The sequence below is a fragment of the Equus caballus genome, chromosome 3 (genome assembly GCF_041296265.1).
Source record: "Equus caballus isolate H_3958 breed thoroughbred chromosome 3, TB-T2T, whole genome shotgun sequence".
NCBI classification, from domain to species: Eukaryota; Metazoa; Chordata; class Mammalia; order Perissodactyla; family Equidae; genus Equus; species Equus caballus.
The window spans coordinates 30,400,689-30,428,584 of record NC_091686.1 but is presented as its reverse complement, the minus strand read 5'-3'; the positions used below and the strand labels follow the sequence as shown (position 1 = coordinate 30,428,584).

At 40.6% G+C, this 27,896-nt stretch overlaps 1 protein-coding gene across 1 annotated transcript in view; it reads right to left on the bottom strand.

The window, feature by feature from the left end:
* The window catches only part of CDH13 (cadherin 13), a 993,386-nt gene that overhangs the window by 745,184 nt on the left and 220,306 nt on the right, over window positions 1-27,896 (bottom strand). Inside the window, 1 exon segment of the mRNA NM_001109812.1 lies at window positions 26,577-26,688. Within this exon segment, the coding sequence (NP_001103282.1) occupies window positions 26,577-26,688 (112 nt within the window).

Sequence of the window (27,896 nt, the reverse complement as noted above, 5' to 3'; positions counted from 1 at the left end):
TTTGGCCCTTGACAGACAAAGTCTGCTGACTTCTACGCTAGACCATTAGCAAAGATGAATCTATAAGCACAAGGTCTAAAGTGATTTTCTCCAAACATCAAGGGGAAGTCTTTTGGTAGCTCCTTCACCATATTTAAAAGGAGACTTCTGGGGTCATTGAATAGAGACCTGTCTAATAGGCACAGGTTTAAAAAGAAGCATAGAGAAAGAGAAGCACGCAACCAGGAACAGACACACAAAAGGCACAGTAAAAGGAGTAGTTATTCACTATTGTTACCTATTGTTTTTCTTCAACGAGCAGAATGAAGGTGAAATTTAGAAAGACCAAGAAAACATAGAAATGAAAGGAAACTCACTAAAGGTGGGGAGGTAAGAAGTGTCTGAGGCACTTAGAGAATGGTTCAAATCCAACAGCACTTGGCTGAGTATGGTATTGGGGGAAGGGATACAGTAAGTTTAGGAAATCTCTGTGAACACACAGAAAGGTTCAGAACACTGCACAGAGCCCATGCCCAATTCTCATAAATCGGAAGACAGAAATTCCAGAACCTTCTCATCAGAAAGTCAAATTTTTAAACTCTAGCAGAATCATTAAGAAATGAATAAACACGTCAATGAAAAAAGGCATAAATAGTATAAGCTGACAGTTTTAAGAAATAGAAATAAACATGGTCAAAACACATATGGAAAAGTTCAACTTTGCTGGTAATTAAATAAAAACAAGTAATAACATAGCAATGAGATCCTATGTTTGTCTCTGGAATGGCAAATGTTTGCAGGGATAACACATAAGGCTGGCGAGAGTGCAGAAAATCAGGCCGGCATATCCATATGGAAATGCAAAGTAGTGCAGACTTTTTGCTGGGCACCATGGTAATATTGTTAAGCCTTGAAATGTGTACAACATATAACCAGCAATTCCACTTCTAGGAATTTAGTCTAAAGAAATAACTATGAATAGGGATGTTTATCACACCATTATAAATAACAACAGAAATTTGATAGAATCGAAATGAATAGCTGTAACAGTTGGTGACAAGTACTTGTACTATGGAATATTTTCAGCCATTAAAATAGCATTTAAAATGAGTTTACGAAACAGATGGATATGAGTAACATAAGCAAAATATTCATGTGTATATTTATTACTTCATTTATAATTATAATAACTAGACACTGTATTAAGTGTTTTTATATGTTTTCTTATCAGATCTTGGCAACTCTATTAAATAAGCAAGAGTAATAATAATGATAAGGATAGCTAATATTTATTGAGAACTTCCTTTATGACAGGCACTTTGCCAGCCATCTTATATGGATTATATCATCAAATCTTGACACAAGTGTATGAGGTAGGCACTATTATTAATGTCATTTTATAAAGGAGGAAAAGAAGCCATAAAAATGTGTCCAAGGTTACACAGAAAGTACATGATACAGCCAGGATTTGAAGGCACAAAGCAAGTCACTGAAGAGCCTGCGCTCTTAACCACTATCCCATACTCTTAAAGTACTATTATTTCTTCCTAGGATGAATGGAAGCACAAAGGGATGGATAGACGGAAAGATGAATAAATGTATACATGGAAGGGTGGATGGATGGATGGATAGATAGATGGATGGATGGGTAAAAGTCTGGATAGATGGATGAATGGATGGAAGAATGCATAGATGAAAAGGTAGATGGATGGATAAACAGAGTGGTGGATGGTTGGATAAATGGAAAGATAGATAAATAGTCAGGAAAGGTTAAAAATCCATAAAAATAGTTATTTCTTAGTGATTCTTTTAAGGTTTTATTTCCTTCTTTTTCGCTTTTACAGGAATAACCAAATTTTCTACAATATATTGCTTCTGTAACCAGACTACAGAAACATATTTTATATTAAAATGAATTACAATGTAAAGAGAAAAATAGTGCTCAAAATGTTACAGTCTTTGTATTCATCTCTTGCAGAAGAGTGATTTAGTTCTAAGTTGAGCAAGAGCTGAACAGCATCCCCCTTCTACTGATATACACAGTCCCAGAAGAAAAATTCCACACACAGCTAAAACACAAAGCAGCCTCCTGAATATCACCCAAGAATCTACAGCTAAGTCCAGCCAACCAAGAGAAAATGTGCAAATGGAATTTTCTCCCTAAAAGAGAGAGATTTAGTCTAAAGCCACAGTTGGCTAGAAAATAAGGATGGGAAGGAACTTCAGGTTTTTTTCACAGCTTTGACTTTATAAGTTGATGATTGGAGGGAAAATAGTATGGCCGCTGAAGTATTCAAAGGACTTTCAAGCAAAAATTGGACAAGGCTGAACAATCTGAGAAAACAAAGTGGCCTGAGTCTTGTTGGCTGAGAAAAACGTGGAGATGCCTTTGAGTCTGAGCTCTTTCCAGCCCAATTGCATAACAGATGAATTGGGGCAGGCAGAGTTTAAATTTAATGCATTTATTTCAGTGATGACATTTCTGAGCAAATGTTCTATTAGTGTTAACTTCAGGTGAGTCAAACACTACAACGAGGGACATGGGAAATAGATTCTTCCTGACTTCTCTCACTTCCCTCCTCCATCCCTTGGCTTACCCTGGGCGATGTAATATGCCTCCAAGGACCTGAAAATTATAGGCACCAGGTTGCTGCTATTAACTAAATATCTTGCTTTGTCTGCTGCATCAGACAACTGAGGGAGTCTCATTTTGTTACCTGTCAGCTTTCCTAGTTAGAAGAGCTGAATCCAGCTCTCTCTCCTAACACGCCGACCCCAGGGAGCCTCACTTTCTCAACAGCACGCCTCTGCTGGCTGCCAAGCTCATCTAATACCTGCAGATTCCCTTCCCCGGGGAGCGGAGGCTCTTAAAAGTGGTCTCCGCTTTAAAAGTCTGTCAGCTACTGAATACATCTGCATTATGTTGGAAAGAAAGAGGGGAAAAGAAAGAAACTTAGCCTCTGTGTATGATTCAATCAACGATGTTTGTATTTATTTAACACTCATATGACACTTTACTATTGGCCAGACACTGTTCTAGTAATTTTTTAATACACCCCCCCAAAAAAACCCATGAAGCAGGTATTATAATTATGCCTATTTTGCAGATGAGGAAACTGAGGCACCAGGACGTTAAATAATTTGCCCAAGATCACACAGTAAATTGAGGAGTCAAGATTTGGACCCCAGCAGTTGGGCTCCAGCAGTGAGCTCCTTAGCAATATGCTGTGCTCAGTAAGCCCCAACACTGTCCCAGACACAGTGAGGACTGGGGATGCAGTGATGACCAAGATGATCAGCATGATGGACATGTCTCCCCTCTGCTCTCTACAGACAATACAATAAATATCAGAAGCTGCCTCATCCTGGGCATACTCTAACTTAATCCTCACAGCAGCTCTGCGAGCACAGTGTGAATTTAGGAACCCCTTGTACAGATGAGGATTTGAAATGTAGACTAAATATTGTGCCCTAGAGGTGACGGGAAGATGCATAGTGTCTAGACTAACAGGTGACATAGCATGGGCTTGGTATCAGTGTTTCAGTGTGGTTCTCATACCATCTGCATCAGAATCACTTGAGATGTTTGGGGAAAGTGCAGCTTCCCGGGTTCCACCTCAGTCATATTCAATGGGCATAGGGCCTGGAAACATGCATTTTGCAAAGCCCCCCTCCCCAGGCGATTCTGATGTACACTCATGTGGGAGGACTTCACCTACATCGTGTGGCTTGCTTTTTCTCCTGCTACTAGAAACAGCGGGAAAGAGGTTGATAATAATTGATACGAAATAACACAGAAAGCTGTTCACCTACAATGGCGAGGATCACAAGTGGACATTCTAGTTCTCATAGTTCCTTCGTAGGTCGTATTTTCCATGATGAAACTGGCATACCTTTTAAGCCCTCTCATTTCTTATCTCTTCTCCTATGTTCTCTGGATTTAATGGTGTGAAACCCCATTGTCATAGCCTCAGGTGATGGCATTCTATAAAATCCTGTCTCTCCGACCAATAGAAGGTGATAATAAAATCCAGATAATTGAAATTAGTGAACTCTTTCATAGGACAGAGCTCTTCAGACCTCTACACGTTAGAGGTAAAGACTAGGATTTATTGAATCCTTGCATAAAGGGCTTACACATGCTTCCTCCACTTAACAGCTCCATTTAAAAAATCAAAATACTGTTTTCCTCCTAATATCTTGAGAAGGAGAGCAGACATTGTCCATATCAGAGAGAGCGGACTGAAAACAAAATGGCTTGGTAAAAATCCTACTAAGAAAATGAATTTCTTTTTAATTAAAGACCAGATTTTGTATGCCCTTTCGGCTTGTTTTTCAAAAAGGAAAGACATAAAGAAGGATGAAAGGGAGGGTGGGGAACAGGGAAAGAAGAAAGAGAGTGGAAGGGAAAGAGGTAGGGTGGAGGAAGAAAGAAGTAAAAGAAAATTTAAAAATTGCCCTTAGTCCTACATGTTTTCTCCAGAATAGTTAAGAAGCGAGAGAACAGCTGTAGTCCACTAGCTGTACCCTGCAGAGGTGACTGCTGTAAACAGCTGGCCGGCTACCCTGCCACTGGCCAGGTTTGCCTTACACGCCCACACACCAGTCAGTCAGTAGAGGAGCAGATCCTGGAGTCAGACTGTGTGGATTTGAATCCATATGATCTTAGGAAGTGACTCTTCATGCCTGGTCTCCACATCTGTCACATGGGGATGATATTCCTATCCACCTCCCAAGAGGCTGGGAGGATTCACGGCAAGGCTATTGGACTCCACCCGCCTCTAACAATATTCTGCTGGTAAAGATTAGCAATTGTCATGCTGTCAATATTTTTGTAACAGTTGTGTACCTTCACACCATGGCATTAACTTATGAAAGCAGAAGTGGAAATTGCTTCATAATTTACATGTTCTAGAAATTCCTGCCACTTATTTTTAAAAGCTCCAATGTGAATCTTATGTAAGAAAAAAAATTCCTGTGTGTGTCTGTGTGTATTCAGTCTTTTCTAAATCAAGTTTACTGAACTTAAGTTATTTCTCTATAACTTATTGTTAGAAGGATTGGAAAAAAAACATCACTTTTTGTAAAATAAAAATAATACAGACTCACTGTAAAAAGAGGAAAGAAAGAAGATAAAAGTTAAATATTATATGTAATCCAACCACCAGAAATAACCTTTGCTAATATTTTGACATACTGTTTTCCAGCCTTCTATATCTTTTTAATGTGTATGATGTTATTTCTGTGAGGAAAATGCCAAGACACCAATCCAGAATGTCTATCTAGAAAATTCCGCAGACTGGGATGACATTCTGGAACTCAGTTTTCAGATGTCCATCACCACCATGATAAAACACAAATTACATAATAGTAAAATTTAATACTGAACCCAAATAACAAATGTATTTATAGTTTATAGCTATTTGCCTTTGTTGAATGCACTCCTTAAAATGGAGCACAACTACCTCCCACTTCTCCTGAGTTTGCTGGGAGGAGAACGCATTTTAGAGTCCCATTCCTGCAGAAATACAACGGGAACAAAGAGGAGAGACGGGATCTACAGATGTGCGACTTTCTGTCTGTAGCTAAGTGATGTCTCTGTGTTCCCGTGTGCCTCAGATACTCCTGAGTCTGATGTGAGGATACAGCAGGGAAGAGGCTAAAAACGCTTTTTGGTCATTTTTTCTTGCCTATGATTCATCACTTCTTGTCTTCAAAACACATCAAGTATTGGCCAATAATGATAATGATAACAGTACTTATGGCAATACTAGCAAACACTTACTGAGCGCTTAATGTGGGCTCCTTACGGTGCTCTGCACTGTAGTGCATTATTTCATTTAATCTTCACCAGAGAAGTAGAAAACAGGTACAATTAGTGTGCCCATCTTACAGATCGGACAACTGAGATTCTGAGAAGTTAGGTTAATTTGCCTGAGGTCACACCATCAGTAAGTGGCAGAGCCCGGATCCACCCAGCCTTGTCAGACTGGCTGTGCTGCCTCTATAAGAGGGCTCTACCCAACAGGTGACACCAAAGGGGAAGACAGACTGAGGGACAAAGAGGATAATAAACAAATCTCCAAGGTGTGGAGTTTTGTATAGGAAATATGTTTGGTTCTCTTCTACTTTCAAAAACAAACATTTTGTTAAGAAAATAGTTCTATGCTGACCTTTCATATACTCATTAGGCTACAAAAAATATGAAATACTTACCTAAATAACATTTTATAAGCAAGCCTAATAACAATGTGGAGGAATTGCCAGGGAAGTATATCCCAGCAGGCTTTTAAAACAAAGATAGTATTTAAAATCTAGTTGGTGTTATGAATGTATTGTTTTGCATTCTGCTTTTTTTACTTAACATTCAATCATAGCATTTTTCCATGTCTTTAAATACTTTTCAGAAACCTATTTTCATGGCTACATAATTCTCGATCATATGGATGTACCAGAATTTATATAACTTTTCCATGAGTTGTTTCTGAACTTTCCCTATCATAAATTGTGCCCCAAGTAACATACTGGTACATAAAAACTTGCATTTTTTTTAATTATGAAAGTTTTAAGTATAAACTGGATGTATAGAGCACACTATCTAATGTGGTAAGATAAGCAAAGCGAACCCAGAGAAGAGCATGAATTGTCTGTAGGTGACTTTAGACCTCAATCGCCATTAGACATTGACTAAACAGGATTTCTTTTCTGTCTTGAGAAGTCTCTCAACCTCAGCATTTGCTCTTCATAGCCAGTTCAAATCAAATCTGTAATACCAGGAGCAAAAGGAAGAGAAATATTTCCCAAAGCATCCAGCCCATCCTTCACCTGGTGGGAGGAGCATCTGAAATGGCCTAACACACCTTAAAACAAACAGCTCCATCAGACCCAGAATTACTTTCCATTTTCAAGTCCCTGATGGATTTTGCCTTTACTCTTAAGAGTTTGGATGGATCGATCAAGAAAATTATTTTAGAACTTCAGCATTCTATTATTATATTCCTTTAGCAAGTTCTATTCCATCTTTATCTCATTAAAAAAATTAAAATAGTTATATTCATCTCCTGCTGTGAAAAGTATTTCCATTTTTATACAGTAAAATGCATCCACTTTATAATACTTTAAAGACTTATTCATGATGGTAGAATGAGCTAAGAACTCACTATACCTCATAATATAAACATAGGTGCCTAAGAGGATACACGCACACTTAAATAATCTCACACGGAAGTTAATATTAGGAGAACTGAGAGAATTCCTGAAAGATAGAAACTATAGATTAAAAAAAAATTTAAAAAAACCAAGTAGTGTTACAGAAAGCAGGTGGTGCCGTGCTCAGAATGGGATGGGGCTGGGAAGCGAAGGGGGTGCGAGGCCACAAATCAGGTGATTAGCTGTGGTACCGCAGGAGGAGCAGTCTGACAGCCTCCTTCCCATCATTGTGCCAGGTAACAACACGAGGAATGTGGGTATCTGTCTCCAAGGGCAGCAGTGACTAACGGAAGCTATTTCATTGGGTACCAGATGGCTTAGATTTCTTCCTAACTGTAGTGGATGCCATAACGCACCTATCAGATTCCTCTTCAGGGCTGAAAGATTTATTTTTTCAGCCTTTGGGAACAACCTGTCAGCTCTCTATGGAACTGCCTTGGCTAAAGACCATCTTCTCCCGTAAGGTCACATTCCTTTCTCACAGTCCACATCCAGTGGCAGATCACCACTGAGTTATAAAAGCCTGGCTCCCTCGCCCCAACTCAGGACCACTTGGCTGAGCCTTTGATGAGACAGCATCAGAGCCTGGCTTCTCTTCTACCCAATCCTGCTTCCTCCTCTCCCTTCCATAGGGGATGACCCCGAAGCACTCCCTAAAAACTTCTTGCACACCAATTTCCATCTCTGAGTTGGCTTTCTGGAGACCCCAATCCATGACATCAGCCAAAATGCAGGCTTGAGCCCCCATGCAGGATGGCCCAGAGGTGTAGACTGAAGCCTCCACAGACCCAAACGCTTTCACTTAAGTCTTGGCTAAGCCCAGCCACTGAGTCAGCCTTGGCCATGTGCCTTTTCCAAACATGTTACACAGGAATAAAGAGAAACAACAACACCGGAAACAGAAGCTGGAAATAGTACGGGCGAGCCCACATTCCATTTAAAAGAGTCAACATAAACACACGAGCGAAATCTGTCCTGAGTAGGCACCAGACATCAGAAAGTAAGGAGTAGAGGCTTTCAAAATGCTCCCACAGACTTGTTCTCATTGAAGTTTCACAGCACCCAGAATTGGAAAGTATTCAACCTGTTTTACAGATGTAGAAACTGAGGTTCTGAGTGTGAACTCCCTCACTCGAGGCCAGGAGTCGTATCTAAATCTTCTGAAGGGTATCATAAAGGTGGAGTTGACCTTAATCTCAATATTAGGACTAAAGCATTGGTCAACTTGTAAAATATAGCATCATACTGATATATAATAGAAAAGTTATTAATTTATAATTATAAGATGCTTTTCACTACAGTGAGCATGACACGCTTGCTAATAGGCACCGTTGGCCATTGATTTAGGCAATGTGAATAGCAGCTGGCTTTCTTCAAACAACCAAACAAGTGTTATCCATAACCAGGATGGACCTGGCCAAGGTCCAGAAACAAAGCAATTTGCTACTTTCCATTTTCCTAAGTCCATCACCCAAATAACAGAGCAAATGCTCCCATTCAAATCACTTTTATATATGCTCGGGCTGAACGGGATGGTGGCCCTTGGCAGGCAAAACGTTCCATATCCGCTTTAGTGCTGTCGATACATAAAGCAATCATCCCAGCCAGGTACTATGTAAATGTAACAGCCAACATTTTAATAATAAACTAAAAACATTCAGACCCCTCAGCCAGGTACCCGTGCCGAGAGCCAGTTTATGGGGTAATCGTGTGGGTCAGAGGAGAAAGAGGATGCTGCACAGGAGAAGTGAACGACTCCCATTGCAAAGTGGAAAATATGCGCCATGATAAGAAGGGGCTGAACAAAACCCATGTGTATTATGAGCATATACCATTTACTCCCAGAGCTCAAAGTGAGGTTTGGAAGCCCATTGTCAAGTTACATTAGTTGATATAAATAAGTACCATTGACCGAGCAGAGGTTGTGTGTTAACCTCATATTTCCCTTTAGCATCTCATTGCAGGCTTGCCTTTTAGAAGAAACTCAGAGAAGCTAGGTAACTTCCCCCAGGTAACAGACCTAGCAAGGGTTAGAGCTGGCATTTAAATCCAAGAGTTCAGCTCCCAGAGCCTGAGCATTCGCCTGCCACAGATACCGTGAGGACCAGAGCTGGGATGGTAGGAAGCACCTGCCAGGCCTGCTAAGCTCCAGGCAGTGCTTGCTATTCTCCCTGGAATGGTACGGAGCTGGTGGGAGCTGACGAGGAGGAGGAGGAACATACCGGAAGTCTATGGATGTAGCTGGTGTCATAGTTATGGAGTGGGAGGTGACTGTGTCAGCAAATAGAGGGACTTGAGAAAACAGAAAGGCTTTTGTGGTCTCAGAGAAATTAGGCAGCTCTTGTAATGCTGCAAATCTTGTTTGCTGCCTTTTTAAAAAATGCTCAGTAAAATCAGACCTCACCTACTCTTAAATGCCTCAATCCTAGACACTCAGGTGACACCTAGAAGGGCATAAAGGCTGAAGATGGAGTCCTGGTGCTTTGCGGTGGTAAAGACAAAAATCCCTGGATTTTTGTGCTCAATTCACCAATAAACTTCCTAGAGGTTTGTAAATTCCCTGTGTCTCTCTGAGCCCTTGCCAGTGGCCAGCATTGACGCCTCTAGCTCCACTCAACCTACCTAGTCCCTGTGAACATTCTGACCAAGACAGGCATGCTGTCAGAAGCCCCAGTCCACAGGAGGGCATCCAGAAGCAATCTCTGCTCTCAGCTCCCGGGTGGTTATGGACTGGCTTCCTGCCTTGTTGTCAGCCTGGGTCTGGGCATCAAGTAAAAGAGACTACTTTATTGAAATTTACCTGTGTGCCTTTCTTTTCAGATTCTCCTGATTGACCACTCCCCTCTTTTGCCAGAGGCATCTGTTGTCTTAGGGAGGATTAGGATGTGGGATCAGGAAAGCAAAGAGAGTGAAAGATACAATATTCAGCCTAAAGACTTTAGTGAAACAAAAGTCTCGAGAGCCAGGCTTTACTGAGAGAGAAAAGGGCTTTCTAACTTGCAAATATTTTACTGTAAGCCTTAGGTAGAGATAACTCAAGATTTCATGGAGGAGGTCCTCCCACACATCCTGAGACCTTTTCAACCTGGGTGAAGCAGACAGGAACTCTGCTGGACAGAGACAAGACAGGAAGGTTCCCTGGGTCGCAGAAAGTCTGGCTTTACTCGGAAAGTCCACAGCCATTATGCTACAGAGCTTTATATTTTAAAGGTGTGTAGATTTCCAAGCATTTTACTCTATTTTCTTTTTCGTATGGGCTCAGCAGAATGAGAAAGAATAAAAAAGAAAAATACTCCCACTTTCTCCTGTTCCCAAGAAGAAGGGCAAGGTTTGAGTCTCAGAGGCTTATGTCCTCCCTAGGCCCCAGGGGAGAGTAGAAAGGTAGCTTGCATAAGCATGCTGAGGTTACCAAAGTTTCTAAAAAATGTATACAGAAGTCAAAAAATAATGATGTACACAAGAAATCTATATAATGTTACAAACCAATGTTACCTCAATGAGAAAAAAAAATAGATGGGGGAAAGATAAGACTAAACCAGTAAAAACTTCACTGTTTGTTTCAGGAATTCATGAAGATCAACTTACCTGCGAGAACAGTCGGTTACCAGGACAAACAGCTCATTTATCAAAATATAACTTACTTGTGAGACTTATCTAAAAACCTTGCAATGCCTGCCAATCCTAAATCAGCATGTCATGAACTTTACCTGACGCGAGTTTTCTACCTTAAATCACAAGTTCCTGGACCTGCTCTCAAACCCTGTAAATGTCTGTTCTGGCTTCCACCTTCTGAAATATTGCTAAGATTCTGGCAAGGTGGTGTTCCTCATGGAAGTAAGCTTTCTAATAAATGAACCCTTGCTTTATTAACATGAGTTGTCTGGTGATATTTTGGGAAGTCATACTATAAGCTATTTGGCCCCATGACCGAAAACCTGAATGTGGGAGCCTAAACAACGTTTGAACACAGTGGTTCACAGAGACCCTTGCCCTGTGGTCAGGACTCAGCACTGCCCAGGTCCGCAGCTTGTTTGGGCCACAGCTTTCAGAACCCAGCAACTGTATGAAGGCCTCTGATGTTTGTTTGCTTGGAGCCTTTTCTTCAGGGAATGGGCTTCCAGTGATTGGACTTGTCCCCCTGGTCACAGAGGGGACTCTTGACCCAATGCCTAGTCAATCAGCTTCTCTTCCAAGAGTTTGAATGAAGATACCCCAAAGTTGAAGGTAAGTGGAGCTCAGCTGCTCCTATAATGTATCCAAATACTGAAAGTGTGGCCCACAGACCGTGTCCAAACTCTTGCAAAGGGCCCATGACAAGATAAGTGCAGTGACTGAAACCAATCTGATAGATTATGCCTATTGAATTTTATGCCTATCAATATCATGCCTATTGTATTGTAGTTTATTAAGGCTTACATTTTGCATGCCTTTGTTTTTTATTTTCATTTTTATAGCAAAAATTTTATTATATTCTTAAGAAAAATTGTTTAAAACTTGAAAATATCACAAAACTATGGGTAAGGGAGGAGATGTTCTTTCAATGTCATATACAGGTATTACTTATCAGGTCCATTGAAGGATTATTTAACTATCTGGGAAAATGTAATTTGCTCACTTCATTGTTTACTACTCATTGAAAGTCGCAGGTTTAGTGAAGGTTTCATTAATATTCACTAAATTTCATTAACATTTACTAAATTAACATTCACTAAGATTTTAATTGGTAAATTTCTGTATAATAGAGATGTGAGTAATATTCAGCAGAAAAAGATAACCCCAAAGGTCACAGCTGCTGCCTTGTTGGACATTAACCAGCTTTGCATGTAAGCTGGCAAATTCATTCTAATGTTTATTATTAAATCGCCTACAAATATCTAGCGGTTCAAATGTTCTTTGAGTCATCTTAATGGTTTGCTTTCTAATTGATGAGTTTGGACCTGTATTCACTTTATATTTCTACATGAGTCATGCTTAACTTATTGAAAATTATATTTTGACAGTTTTTTTTTTTTACAAAAGGATAAGTGTGTGATGCAGTGCCACAAAAACCAGCCTTTCACTATACAAAGTTTGAAAAGCACTGTCCTAATTCTCTTTCGAGTTCCCATTGCTGAAATTCTTGGCACTTCTAGTTTCTGTCCTTTCCGAGGCCTTGTCATTCGGGTGTTTGGATGAACCTGTGCGCTGCACCATTTTTTTTTTTCACTAAATCCCTTTCTTTAAAGTCTTGAGTTGATCAGGGTTTGAGAGAACTGATAAAGTCACTAAATTGTAATTGTAGCTGACAAAGTAGTTTATAGCAGAGAACAATCCAACCTTTCCTTAGGTACACAAATAGGCAAGACTCATCACAAAAATGTCCTTCATCAACAATGTGCATGATGAGAGCAAAAAGTCTGAATCGGGCTATCCCAAAAGCAAAGCAGGAAGCTTTGGACATAAGAGAAAAAAAATGAATGTACGTCTTTGTCTTAGGCTTTACTCACTCTAGAACTCCTTGACCCTTGCTCCAAAATAAACGAAACACTTGGAAGCTTAATCAGAGCTGCCGTGCACAAGACTCTGTGCATTTACCCAAGAGTTGTTGCTCTTTGATCCCTCTTGAGCATGGACAAAGGCCTGGTGCTAGCCCAGGCTCCCCATGCCTCTTTGGACATTGGGAGTGACCGCCAGGCCACATGCACAGGGGCATCCACCTGACAATTCCAATTGCCCCCTAATTTCAGTCCTCCCTTTTCCTGGTGGATCCCCTCCCTCAGTGCCTAGAATTGGATCCTGAATCTCCTTCCTAGCCTGATTTATCCCCACTCACACTTGCTTTCTGTTTTCACTTCCACAAACTTCCTTCCACTGAAAAATGCAGTGCTAACCATATTCCTTGGAGGTTTTGACTCATATTTTGAACTGTTTTTCAAGCACTAATTATTTCTTTCATGTTATTCAGAGTCAATGTTTCCTTATTTGGAATCCCGTCCTGCCCCCATGGAATTTAATGTATACATATGAAAATTAAAACCAGTTTTAGCTAAAAATAGGTCCTCTGGGAGGTCTCTGGAATCAGCTGACATGCACAGTTAAGAGGAACCTGGATGGCTGACAACAGTTTTGGCTTCAAATGGGAATGAAATAGCCTGGTGCAGTGGTTGGCCCCTTTTCAGGGGTGGCCTGCCAAGACATCATTTACCAAGTCGCTCACAAGTAGGAGCAGGGTTGTAGGGGATGGCTGGAACCCGGAGGCTGGGCCACCACCACACTCTGCTGCCCCCAGAAGCAGCTGGGATGAGAAGAGGCCAACTGAATGTTTTAGCAGGATTGAGGTCTGTAACTTTTCAAGAGGTTCTCCTAAGGAGTGTAGTCTGCAATTCTGAAATCCAAGAGGCTTAGCATCCCAAAAGTGTTTTCATAACTCATTTGGCAACAAAACCTACCTGAACTCACGTGATGGTATTTTTGGTCCTTATTTATCCTATGTAGGGTAAATACTCATGTGTTTTACTGCAGAAATACGGGCTTTATTCCAGGGTGCTGCCCCAGACCCCCCGGTGTAGGTGTATAATGTAAGCATAGGCACTTTATTAGCTTCCTAAATTCTGAAATACACTGAGATCTAGGGTTGGGAAGAATTACTTCTCAAATGCTTTTCAGGGAGCATCCTCTTAACATTGAGACCAAACATGAGGGAGCAATGTGTGTTTATGGGGGGTAGGCAGGACACGTGCCCCTGGAACATGAAAATGCCTAAAAGGGAGACCTGGAAGAAGGAGGGAAAACGTGTGTTCTATTTCAGAGGAGCCAAGCTTTATTGAAAATCCTCTGCCACCTGTGTCAGATACCAGCACTGCCCATTCCAATAGCATTGTCCTGCAGACATTCCCTTCCCTGGCTTTGTTCTTTCAAACGATAAAATCAACCAACCTTTATATAGATCTTGCATCTGTGTGGCAGGCGCTATCCTAACACTTTCGCAGGTGTTATCTTGATTGACCCTCAAAATATTACCTCCATTTTACAGATGAGGAAACTGAGGGGCTGAAAGGGTGAATGACTGGAAATACCAGCCATTGCAAGTAATGGAGGCAAGCAGTCCAACTCAGGAGCCCACAGCGATGCTCTGTGAAGCTCACAGGGACACCCCAGTCTGTTCTCAAAGGGAAGAACACAAGCGCCTCACTGTGGGAGGACACCGGATATAGCATTTCATACAGAGAGTACATACACTTTGGAGTCACAAAGGCAGAGCGCATTTTCCACCACTGGCACTGCTTTTGAGACCTTGGACCCTTTAATCAAGCTTTACGCCCCCATCTATAAAATGAGATTTATAATTGTATCTTACTGGGCATTTGATTGGATTAAATGGATAAAATAGTAGCCGATTTCCTGGATCAGAGAATCTCAAACTGGAAAACCTGTCTTCACCTTAGGGCTTTTACATTACCTGGTCCCTCTGCCTAATGTTTACCAATCCAATCTTCTCCTGGCTGATTCCTTCTCCTAGTTCAGGTCTCGGCTTCTCAGAGAAAGGTTTTGTTGGCCATTCCTTCTACAGCAGCCATCCAGAAAGCTCTATCATCTGACCTTGTCCTAATTCCTCAGAGTACTTAGCCTCAGCTTTTCATGCACCATTTTCCTGTTTTCTTAGGTGTTTATTTCTATTGTGTGTGTGCCTGTCTGTCTCTCTCTCCAGTAGGATGAAAGATCCAACACAGGAGGCATCTTTTTGATGCAGTTCAAAGCTGGATCCTTGTACCTAGCACAGGATCTGGCATAAAGAAGGTGACCATTCTGTGTTTCTTAAATAATTGACGAAATGAATGATAGAGATTCAGTGCATGTCATTTCCTTGCCCATCTCCTATTTCTACCTCCAGAAGGAGACTGTGAATTTGGTTAAATACAAAAAGTGCTTGGGGCTTTTTTGATGGGCAAGTATTCCTACCTCTTGCCCTTTTGCTTTCAAACCAACAAAAATTTCCCTGAAAATTAAGATGGAAAGGACAGACAGAGGGCACCACAATTATTAGAATGTGTATGGATTTGATCTGTTATAGGATAATAAGATCTGGGGCCTTCTCAAACTATCTAAAGCCGTGCTTGACCTTTCTCAATTTACGTTTTGATGCCTTACTCATCAAGCAGCCCAATTCATGTGGTTCTAATATCTTAAATTCGAGTTGCTCCTGTAACATCTGTATGTTCCTGTATTCTTAATCTCTTAAAGAAAAATAGAAATAAAAGAGATGTATACCAGTTCCAGAACCGTGTGAGTGAAGACACTCAACAGGTTGAAGAGTGAGGCCATATGGCAGCACTTAGAATTTGACAGTCTTAATTAGGCAATCTGCTCACCAGCATCACCAGTGAGAAACCTGGCATGATGGCTGTCCTCATCCCCTGCCACCTAAGAGATGTTTCCATTTACATGTGTGCTGGGTTCTAAAAATTCTCATGTATGGAGCACAGCCTGCAGTCATAGACAGTTAGTACTGAAAGGTGCCTTGGCAATAGAGTTAAACACACTCATGGTGGACTCTCTTGTTTTCGCTAGCCCAGCATCACTCCTTTCCTTCAGGGAACAGCATCTCCATTTCCACAGGCCTGGCCAATAGGGATAATAAATCTTGGACACCATGATTGGTTCAGGGATAGGCATATTACCCAAGCAGGACCAAGAGAGTTAGCCATGAGATGTTTGCTGGAACACTTGGAAGAGAAATGCTCTGAGTTATTAAGCTGGAAGAATAGAAGGCTGGAGCTGCTGGTGGCCATCCTGGGGGGAACCCCTCTGAGAGTGAGGGGTACCAACAGTATAGAAAGCACAGCTGAGAAAGGAAGGGTGACACTGATGACATCATTAGCGCATCTAGATCCAGATGTTGACTTTAGAAGTCAACTCAAATCTCCAAATTTTCAATCATAAAAGCTGGTAATTCTATATATTTTTGCTAAAGCCAGTTGGATTTGGGTTACTTTGCATTACAACCAAAATAGCCCTGACTAATATACCCTCATTATACAAATAAGGAAACAGAGGTCCAGAGAGGAAAAGGGTCATACGGGTCAGTGTTCGAGCTGGATAGACTCCAGTGATTCTGCATCTCTTTTAGAAAACTTCTCTTCCAGATGCCATCCCCACTCTAGTTCCTTGGAGTTCTCTGGGGCTCTGCCCTCACGCTTGTTTCATATATGGGTGCTCCTCGGTCATGCTGCCTTCTCCCCTGCCCATCTCTCCTCTGATATGCCTCCCAACCATGTCCATCTCAGAACTTCTGAAATGGCTCCAAGCAAGCCCGAAACTTCCCCGCTCACATCTCTCGTCTATCTCCTATTCTGCACTTCCAGAAAGCCAGCACACTGTCTGATCACATGCCCCCCCACCTCTTTTCACATACTAGCTGTATTGACAATTCAAAACATTAGAAACAGATTTTAAAGTCTCATGCCAGCCCATACCCTTCCATCTCTCAGCATTGTCCTCTGCTTCTTTGACCACGAATAACAGCCACTGTCAACAATAGCAATGGTTTGATAAATACAGCACCTGTATTTGGTCTTTTGTGGCATATCATTTGATCCACACACCAGTCTTAGGAGCAATGGCAACTTCAGGGTGGCAAATTTAGATGCCTCTAAGGGGCAGGCAGAATAAATGAGGAAGCCGCCTGGATGACAGGAAGACAGTGGGACTGGAGGGCCCCAGGGAAGGCCTCACCTACTATTGTTGCTATCCTACTTCTTGCAGCTAATATTTTAGTGCTTACTCTGGACGACCCACTATTCAGAGCCCTTTACATAGATTAACATTTAATCCTCAGAACGACCTATGGAGGTTGCTGCCATTGTAATGTCCATTTTCCAAATGAGGAAACTGAGGCACAGTGACTTCTTATTTTTCCCTTAACTCACCCAAGTTACTCAGCTGATCATGAGTTGACCTTGGATTTGAACTCAGGCAGCCTGCCTCTGGGGTCTATATTCAAGAGGTCCAACACTGCCCCAAAGTTATGAATTTTTAAAAGTGCAGTTCTCAGTGTCGATGACAAATTCCTCTCATTAAACACTTCACAGACGCCCACAATTAGCCGCCACACAGGACATATCTGTAGGGCAAATTTAGCCCAAGGGCTGACAGTGTGATTCCTCTGGTCTATTTATTTCTTCCACTCTGCTGATAAGGAAATTTATGCCAAGAAAGGTCCGCCTACATCCCCATTGCCCTCTCCGAAGGCTTTCTCACTCTGTCACTTCCTGTGCCCCAGTCTTCAAAGCACAACTTAGGACCCAGGTCCGATGGAAGGATCCCTATATAAGTGCTCTTTTTATTCTGCAGTTATTTTATTAATCATTCCACCTTTATGAAATGAGGTAGTTAGTATAACACATTTATGAGGATGCTAATAAATATTAATTGACTGATTACTACGTTGTTACAAATATGTTGGTGGGGGGAAGGGCAAAGCTGTAAAAATATTACATTTCTATCAGGACTCTATTTAAATATAGGAAAAACTCTCCTTGCTATAAATAGGAGTCCATATTCTGACCCAAGGTATAATCACTTTCATAACAATGGAGAGAGTTAAGTGACACCGGGGTAATTTTCCTTGGCATATAACAGCTTAAAGCAAACACACCACTTGAAACTCCAACCTTATTCAGATCTAGCCAGGCTGGAGTAACAGGTGATGCTAAGTAATTTCACTAATCAGTTAATCAATCTCCCAAGCTAAGAGTAATACAAGTTAGCAGTACACATGACAACCAGAACATGGAAAGGAAATTATCACTGTTTTTTCTTTTTAATCACCAAAACCGAAAACAGAAACAAAAGAACTTAGGAAGTTCTCAAGCATGGAGAATATACACAGACAAGATCCTAAGTCAGCTTCAACTCAGGAAATGGGCATTTCTCCACGTGCTAGGTTGGAAATTCATCCATTTATTACTAGCCAAATGAAATCTTTTCAGCAGGGTCAACAGGGCCTCTGTTTTCACATTTAATTCACCGGCGACGTATTTCCTGCGTTAGGATGCAATACACCTCTCACATTGCTTTTTCATTAATTGCCTTCATTTTTCAAGTTTCCTGTTTGATTTATGGTCAATTAAAAACACCTTCAAAAGTCATGATTCATGTATGTTAAGTACAAATGTGACTAATGCTCTCCATGGATGACCTGGCCGCTCACCGAGGTCAGCGTCAAGGTGGCATGACTAAGCAGTGTCTTGGTGAAAGGAACTCATGGGAGGGTGGAAAGCCAGGACTGCAGGGTCACGGACAATGTGGCACTGGATCCATCCGAAACAAGGAAAAATAGGTACTTTTTCTATATTTTTTTATATTACAGATGGAAGATTGAACTTGGCTATGAACAGAAAAAATATAATGCAATTGAAGTTCTCTCTTTATCCAGGTTGCTGAAAGTAGATGGGAAAATTAAGTGGCAAATTTTCTTGATATGTCATCACCAACATCAACAAATCTTCAAGACACTAGACCAGAGAACTCTGGATAAGAGCCAGGACACTGGAATTCTGGATTCAAATCTTGATGCCGGCAGTTGTGAGTGATACAACTTTGCATAAATTGCTTCACCTACCCCAGCCTTAGTATCCTCACCTGTAAAATGGGCATGAGAGCATTTTTTCACCCTAAGAGCTGTTATAAGGTTTAAGGGGGTCCTCCACACTTAGAGAGTACACAGCAAATGTCAGCTATGAAGGCCACAGATGCTGCATTGGTCAGCACTGGTGGTGTCTTCTAAAAATTCCAACATCTGTTCCTAATGTACGCACACTTGCTACATTTTCTAGAAATTCTCTCTCTCCTCTTTCTGTTGGCATGGGCACACAGCCCTTCACAAGGAAATCACTTAAGAGTTATCTCTGCCTCACCAGAAAAATAAACATATTGAAATTCCAGAAGAAGATCAGAAAAGTCAAGAGTAAAAAGGGTAACACCAACCTAATGCTTTAGATAAGTGATTTCCCACCAAAATGAGGTAAATAAGAACATTTGGTGCATTTTTTACAAAGCCAGATTTACTCAAATGAAAGGACTGCCTTCTCTTCTGCAATTAGTCCTTATTCCTGTTCTGTTTGTCTTTGTGGTGCCAAATCACCTTTTAAAAGAGAATCCTGGCCAAAGTAATGATAGTATTCTCCCTCTATCCCATTCATTTGCTTGCTTTTTTTATTTGTTCATATTCAGACTTAGGAAAATGTTTAAAAATACACTCGCATCAACCTAAGATTTTTTTTTCTAATTCTACTTGTCCATGAAGTTCAAATCCTAGAATCACTGCTTTAGATGTTTCTTCATCTCTTCAAATTTTTAATGTCCATGATTTGTCATCTAAAATGCTAGGTTTAGGGGGCCATTGTAAGGAAACTGAACCTGTTTAAGGTCTATGAATAGCAAAATAATAATAGCAGCAACAATAGCAGTAGATAGTAATAATAATAGCAGTTTCCATTTATTCACAACAATGTTGTTAGCATTTTTCCATCAACCACTGCATCAACATTAGAAGTAAGGACTGCCACTATCCTTCTTAGAGAGATGAGATAATTCAAGCTCAGAGGATTCAAACAACTCACTCATGGTCGTGCACTTAATATGTGACTCTGTCACATGTTTGAACCCTAGGCAATGTGAGTTCAAAACTATGTGATCTTAACTGCAATATTATAATCATCAGGAGGATGCAACTGGAACCCATCCTTATTAGAACCATCAGAAGGTGATGTCCTTCCCCTGAGTGTTTCTAGGAGGGAGCAGGTAAGAAGCGACTCTGCTCAGTGGGAAGCATCCTCTGATTAGAAAAGCAGGAAGTAATCACACGTACATGACCTTGCTCTCCTGCTTGAAGGACCAACTTTCTCCTCTCTCCCACGTAGACCCAAGTAACTCTGACACATCTGCTTCCTTTGTGGTCAATTTCTGCCTCTTTTAGGAGTCTCTTCTGGACTTGGGTCACATTGTTTTGTGAGGATCTGCGTAGAGACTGGGAGCATACACCAATATGCCTTGGTTTCTCCACATTTCCCAACCTCTCTTGCAGTTAGGTTGGTTATGGCTAAGTCTGGCTAATAGAATGTGAGCAGAAATGATCCATATCCCTCTTGAGCTAAGGTGGCTAAGCATCTGGGGTGCCTTCCCCACAGTATTTCTTGTCCCCCCAGCTGCCAGCTTGGTGACATAAGAGTAACTAGAAGGCACAAGGGAGAAGGACCAAGTTGGAAGTAGCCTAGGTCCTCAAGTTCCTGTCTGGAGGGCAGCCGCTTGGAGGACAGCTACCCAGGAGAGCAGCCCAACTTGCATCCACATGACCTGAATGGGAAATAAACTTTTATCGTCTTAAGTCACTGGGGTTGTTTGATACTAAGCCTATTCTGACTAATGCAGATTTTTATTAAAAGTGTAATTAAACAGATTGTATTTTAGGTGAATTCAGGTGTGGCAGTTTCTGTCTGTGTATCTGCGTGTCTTTGTGTTTGTGTATATGTAGTCCAAGAGGAGTAATCCATGAAGGATGAACAAGGGGAGAAGAAAAGTGCTGACCTGATGGTGGTTCAGTGGCCAATGGGGTGTCCTTTTTGGACACTGGAAGTTGGAGATGTCTCCCACTAACAGGGGCTGGAAGGTCATGAGTATGGTTTTCCCTAGCAAACTCGATGATCACAGATCCCTCCATAATGCCAGGAAAGTCTGTCTGAGCTGATGGGGGCAGAGCGGAATATTCTGTAGTGTAATTTTGCAGAATACAATATAGTTGGCGGCTTATCTCTTGGTCTTTTTCCATGTCAGTTGGGTGGTTATCAGTTTTCTAGGCCAGTTATTTTTCTGGAGCCTGGGTGTCCACTTGGAGGCTGTAACCAGAGTGACTATCCAATCTTGTGGAACCAAGATGGCGGCTACTAGAGTCACATGATTTTCATGTTGCAGGAGAAGCAACCACACCGATCAATTTAAAGAATTCTGGGTGTTGGAGGCCTCTAAGGATCCCCTGCCACAAACCCCTCACAGATTCCTCCCTAAGTCCAAAGACCTTGAATGGATGTCTCCTTTCTGAGTTTCTGCATTCTAAGCTCTCTCCCCCTTTCTTCTTGTACTTTTCATCAAAAATGGGAATAACCACATTTTCCCAGCTCACCTTTCTAGACTGAAAGTTTGCCAAGTTATCATGAGTCAGGGGTTTCGCCTCACACTGTGAAAGACACAATGAAAGAGGCCCCCTGGTTACATTAGAAGAAATAGTGGGATATCATGTTTTGATCCTAGAAGCTTGTTGAAAAATGGCCTTTTAAAGACAAAAGCAAGTCCAATGGACAAAAGCTGAAAGCCATCCCTCTGAGGACAGGAACAAGACAAGGGTGCCCACTTTCACCACTCCTATTCAACATAGTACTGGAGGTGCTGGCCAGAGCAATTCGGCAGGAAAAAGAAATAAAAGGAATCCAAATAGGTAACGAAGAAGTAAAACTCTCGTTGTTTGCAGACGACATGATCTTATACATAGAAAACCCCAAAGAATCCACAGAAAAACTATTAGAAATAATCAACAACTACAGCAAAGTAGCAGGGTATAAAATTAACGTGCATAAATCAGTAGCATTTCTATACACTAACAATAAACTAACAGAAAAAGAACTCAAGAACTCTATCCCATTCACAATTGCAACAAAAAGAATAAAATACCTTGGGATAAACTTAACCAAGGAAGTGAAGGATCTATACAATGAAAACTACAAGACTTTCTTGAAAGAAATAGGCGATGACATAAAGAGATGGAAAAACATTCCTTGCACATGGATTGGAAGAATAAACATAGTTAAAATGTCCATACTACCTAAAGCAATATACAGATTCAATGCTATCCCAATCAGAATCCCAAGAACATTCTTCACAGAAATTGAACAAACAATCCTAAAATTCATATGGGGGAACAAAAGACCGCGAATTGCTAAAGCAATCCTGAGCAAGAAAAACAAAGCCGGCGGAATCACAATCCCCGATTTCAAAACATACTACAAAGCTACAGTGATCAAAACAGCATGGTACTGGTACAAAAACAGGTCCACAGATCAATGGAACAGAATTGAAAGCCCAGAGATAAAACCACACATCTATGGACAGCTAATCTTTGACAAAGGAGCAGAGGGCCTACAATGGAGAAAAGAAAGTCTCTTCAACAAATGGTGCTGGGAAAACTGGACAGCCACATGCAAAAGATTGAAAATTGACCATTCTTTTTCACCACACACCAAAATAAACTCAAAATGGATCAAAGACCTAAAGATTAGGCCTGAGACAATAAGTCTTTTGGAAGAGAATATAGGCAGTACACTCTTTGACATCAGTTTCAAAAGAATCTTTTCGGACACTGTAACTCCTCAGTTGAGGGAAACAATAGAAAGAATAAACAAATGGGACTTCATCAGACTAAAGAGCTCCTTCAAGGCAAGGGAAAACAGGATTGAAACAAAAAAACAGCTCACTAATTGGGAAAAAATATTTACAAGCCACTTATCGGACAAAGGGTTAATCTCCATAATATACAAAGAACTCACACTGCTTAACAACAAAAAAACAAACAACCCGATCAAAAAATGGGCAGAGGACATGAACAGACATTTCTCAAAAGAAGATATGAATATGGCCAATAGACACATGAAAAGATGTTCATCATCGCTAATCATCAGGGAAATGCAAATCAAAACTACACTAAGATATCACCTTACCCCCGTTAGATTGGCAAAAACATCCAAAACCAAGAACGACAAATGTTGGAGAGGTTGTGGAGAAAGAGGAACCCTCATACACTGTTGGTGGGAATGCAAACTGGTACAGCCACTATGGAAAACAGTATGGAGATTTCTCAAAAAGTTAAAAATAGAAATACCCTATGACCCAGCCATCCCATTACTGGGTATCTATCCTAAGAACCTGATAACAGATATCTCAAGAGTCCGTTGCACCCCTATGTTCATCGCAGCATTATTTACAATAGCCAAGACGTGGAACCAGCCTACATGCCCAGAAACTGATGATTGGATAAAGAAGATGTGGTATATATACACAATGGAATACTACTCAGCCATAAAAAAAGACGAAATTGGCCCATTCACAACAACGTGGATGGACCTCAAGGGCATTATGTTAAGCGAAATAAGTCAGTCAGAGAAAGACGAACTCTATATGACTCCACTCATAGGTGGAAATTAGTATATTGAGAAGGAGATCTGATCGGTGGTTACCAGGGAAAAGGGGGGGTGGGGGGAGGGTACGGAGGGGGAAGTGGTGTACCCACAACATGACTAACAAAAATGTACAACTGAAATCTCACAAGGTTGTAATCTATCATAACATTAATAAAAAAAAAAAAAAGACAAAAGCAAGTCTAGTTAGTGGAAAGCAGAGTAGAATAAAGAGTTATTTGGATGTGAAGAAAATAAAAGGCTTTAGAACAACTGAGGAAAAGATGTATTGGAGTGAACAGTGAATAAAATATTAGGGAAATAAAAGAAGTGGAGGTGACCATTAGTAACAGTTAAAAGCAGAAGCAGATAAGTCATTGAGAATCGAGGAGCGAGATGAAAAAGGATAAAAGGAAATATTACTGTCTGAACAAAGAGAGCAGGAAGCCATGGATGGAATAAACATTGCCTGTAACGTGCTAAAAGCTGAACACAGAATTGGTTGAGTATAAGTTTGAGGTATGAGCAGATATACTATGTCTTTCAGGCAAAGAGACAACACTTTCAGAGAACTTTATAGAATGGTGAAAAGCGTAGACATCAACTGATTGATTTCGCTGTGTTTATACCTTCTGCAAGTCAAAATTCACAATGATTGGAAACCAAAACTCTTGAATATTGCAAAGACAAAGGAAAAATGGAAAGTGAAAATGCCACAAGTGGAGCCCAAGATAATATTACTAACCTGGTTACCAGCCTTTGTCATTACCTAGAACATCAGCTTACATTTATATGTCACTAAAATATCCCTAACCATTTCCTGGATCTTGGTATGTGATCTCAAATATCTAAGCATTTTAAAACTTTCTGGTTCTGTTTGATTCCTTTTAGTTTTCATCCAGATGTTAGCCTTATCTCAATATGGTCTCCATTCTGACAGCATCCACTGCTCGTTGGTTTCTTGGTTAACCACATTTTTTAGACGTAGAAGGGTCTTGTGTTGAAACATAAGGAAATGCAAGAAGGAAACTGAGAATGAGAGAGGAGACAGGGAGAGAGCGGGAGGGAGGAGAGAGGGCAAGAGAGAGAGAGAGAGACTTAAAATGTTAGTTGGTTAGGGGGAAAAGTCTATTCAATATATCAGGCTTTATATTTCTTCTTGCAAGTGGAATAGAGCAATACATTGCTACTCCTTCTGGAAATCCAGATTTTCCCAAACAATATTCAACAGGCATTCTTAAGTCCATAAAAACTTTCCTCATTTAGGCACAATTAACCATACTCACAGGGTCTAATCTCATAACAACCATAACAACCAATGTTCGTTTCTTTGAGATGAACTCACAAGTACCTAATCAGATCTGCTCTTTGCATTTTTTCACCTTAGTAATATACATGGACCTACAATTTCACTGAGAGAGGGCTAGTCAGATTTTGCTGATCCATCAATTCACACACAAATTCACATAGAAAATTTTAAATATCCTCAATTCCCATATCACTGGATTTTCCTGAAGGTGCTATCCTTGATAGTCAACCCAGTTGCATTTGCATTTACTAGCTTACACAGAACCAACAACCATAACCCAGTTAATTACTTAGGGGATTAAAAAAACACACAGACAAACACAAAACTGTGATATTGGAATGTACAGTATGGTCTAGTTTAAATTAAAAAGATCCCCCAAAGTATGATTGTTTCCAGCTTCTCAGCGGTGAATTAAAAGCTGTTTGGTGTTGTGAAGATTACAGAAGCAATCACATTTATGGGCCTGCTTTGCATACCAACTCTATTAATTTCCATACTCAGGGTGGCTTCACATTTCCACACATGTTAATATAGATGCCATTTGAGATAATCGCTTGGAAAAAAAAATGAGAAAAAGAAGAGAGAGAGAAAGAAGAGAGGAGAGCCAGAAAAATGGTTCTCTTCAACCAAGTTCCGTTTGGAATATATTGATTCTGATAACAGAAGAACCAAAAGACAAATGAGGGTTCCTGATAGCCTGACCCAGGAGTCACAGTCAGGGATCAAATTAACATGAAATCACATATTGGAATTCACGTATTGTGCCAGTCCTGCACCTTGTCATTACAGACTCTAATTATTGAAATGATTTCATTGGCATAATTGCATCAAGATGTGCATGGGCTTCACCTTGGAGAGCTCCCATGATGCTCAACATTTCATCTTCATTATCATGTCCCTTTCAACTCTTAAAATGTGTTCCAGCCCCACAGCACAATCCAATCAAGTAGGCTGGGCTTTTTTCCCCTTTTATTTAAACATGCCAGTCACATAGCACAGGAGTAAAGGAATGTGGTAAGCCTGGAAGGCAAACGTGAGACCATTAGGGCAAATGTACAATTGTCTTCCATAAAGGGACCTTAGAGCATCTGACCAAATTAAACCACTGTTTTCATATCTTTCATTCCCAAATGTTACAGAATGGTGCTCAAGAGCCTAGAATTAAATGGTGTTTGTCTACCATCAATTTTAAATTCTATTGTGCTAAAACTATGCTTGTTATGAATTTACCAATGCACACTTTGCCCTAATAAAAATTAAAAAAATATAATGTTGGCATTAAAAATAGGAAGAAATTATAAGCACAGATCTGAGGGGAGTTTATTTTAAGGAAATCAGTTGGAATTTGGGTATTTGAGTTTAACCCAAAGAATAGCCAGTAGAGATTTTCAGTCTTTCTGAAGACCATCTTATTAGCCTTAAGAAAAAGAGTTTTGAGTTCCTGTGCCTAAAAATAACGAGAAGCCAACATCCTGCTCTCACCATTATTTTGGTCTAATCCTACGCATGAGAAATCCAGGTAAAACAGTAATCCAGAGGAAGGCAATGGTTTTGTTCTCAGGGATCTGCTCAGAGGACAGTTTCACGTCCTTTGCAAACAGTACTTTGCACTCACGTCGGAGGCTGGTGGTCTCTTTTTCTGGGAGCAGTCGGAAAATGCTCACTGATGATAAAATAACTAAAAAGAGATACACACCACTCTATTCACCTCTAAGCTGACAAGAATCTAATTCAAGACCTTCCACCCTGGGTCCAGCAGTGACATAAGAAAAATGATCAGAAAATATTTAAGAAATACCACGTCCAGGGACACATTCTTAGACATTGGTGAATTCAAATATGAGAATAGGCCAAAAACATCGTCAAGTGACGCTGCTTACGGTTTAGAATTGCCTGGTCCTTGATGAATTCAGCTGGCTGATCGATATAGAACACTTTCTGCTGAAATCCAGGCGTGCAGTCCAGACCTTCTGCAGATGTTAGCATCAGCACCTGAGAAAACCAAAGCCATCAATATTTTAACAGCGGCTTGTGTGTTTGTCCTGCTAACTTTTACCAAATCTGTGACTTTTAGAAATGAGCTGAGATTTTTATTTCATTTCCCAAATGAAGAGGTAAGTTGATACTTCTGCGGCTGCCAACAATTCGTTTTGGCAATGAGATTTGGAAAACGTGCAAATGGGAACAGCTGCTGCAGTTTCCATTAAGTCGCAGTGAAAGAAATAACTTCGTCAGATTTTTACACCTGCTAAGAATTGCACCAAGATTTTCACGTGTGAAATTTCATTACAGAAACTGTCAGTTTCATATGATGCCTGAGCTAAAAGCAACTTCACTTTCATAGACGCAAAGGGGCATTGTCATCTACAAAGAGGAGGAAAATAGAACTATTCCATTGGAAGTTACGTCTAAAAGGAACCTAGAGCCACTACACCTTCTCAGCCCAATATGGTGGTCATGAGCCACACATGGCCACTGAGCACTTGAAATGTAGCTGGGCTGAAATTGTCAGTATAATATGCATGTTGGATTTTGAAGATTAAATAGCAAAAAAGAAAAATAAAGTACAACATCTAATAATTTTTATATGGATTACATGTTGAAATGATAGTATTTTACAGATTGGACTAAATAGATAGGTTAATAACATTAATTTCACCACTTTCTTTTGACTTTTGTAAGTCTGGCTACTAGAAAATTTAAAATTTATAGGGGCCGGCTCCGTGGGCGAGTGGTTAAGTTCACGTGCTCCACTGTGGTGGCCCAGGGTTCGGATCCTGGGCATGGACATGGCACTGCTCGTCAGGCCACGTTGAGGCGGCGTTCCATATCCCACAGCTAGAAGGACCTGCAACTAAGATATACAACCATGTACCGGGGGGGGGGGGGGGGGGGGGGGTTGGGAAATAAAGCAGAAAAAAAAACAAAAAGAAGGAAGATTGGCAACAGTTGTTAGCCTAGGTGCCAATCTTTAAAAAAAAAAAAAAAAGAAAATTTAAAATTTATAATTCTTCCAAAGGCTCAGCTTTGTCTTTGCAAATCCTTGGGGCTTGGGAGTCAAAAATTTAGGTTATATGTTTTGGAACGTAAAAGTACATAAGGACACTCCTGGACAAAGGGTCATTTAGTAAGGTAAGAAATAGTCATAGGTTTAGCAGGCAAAGACTCTAAGCCTTGTGAAGATAAGGATTACATCTTTT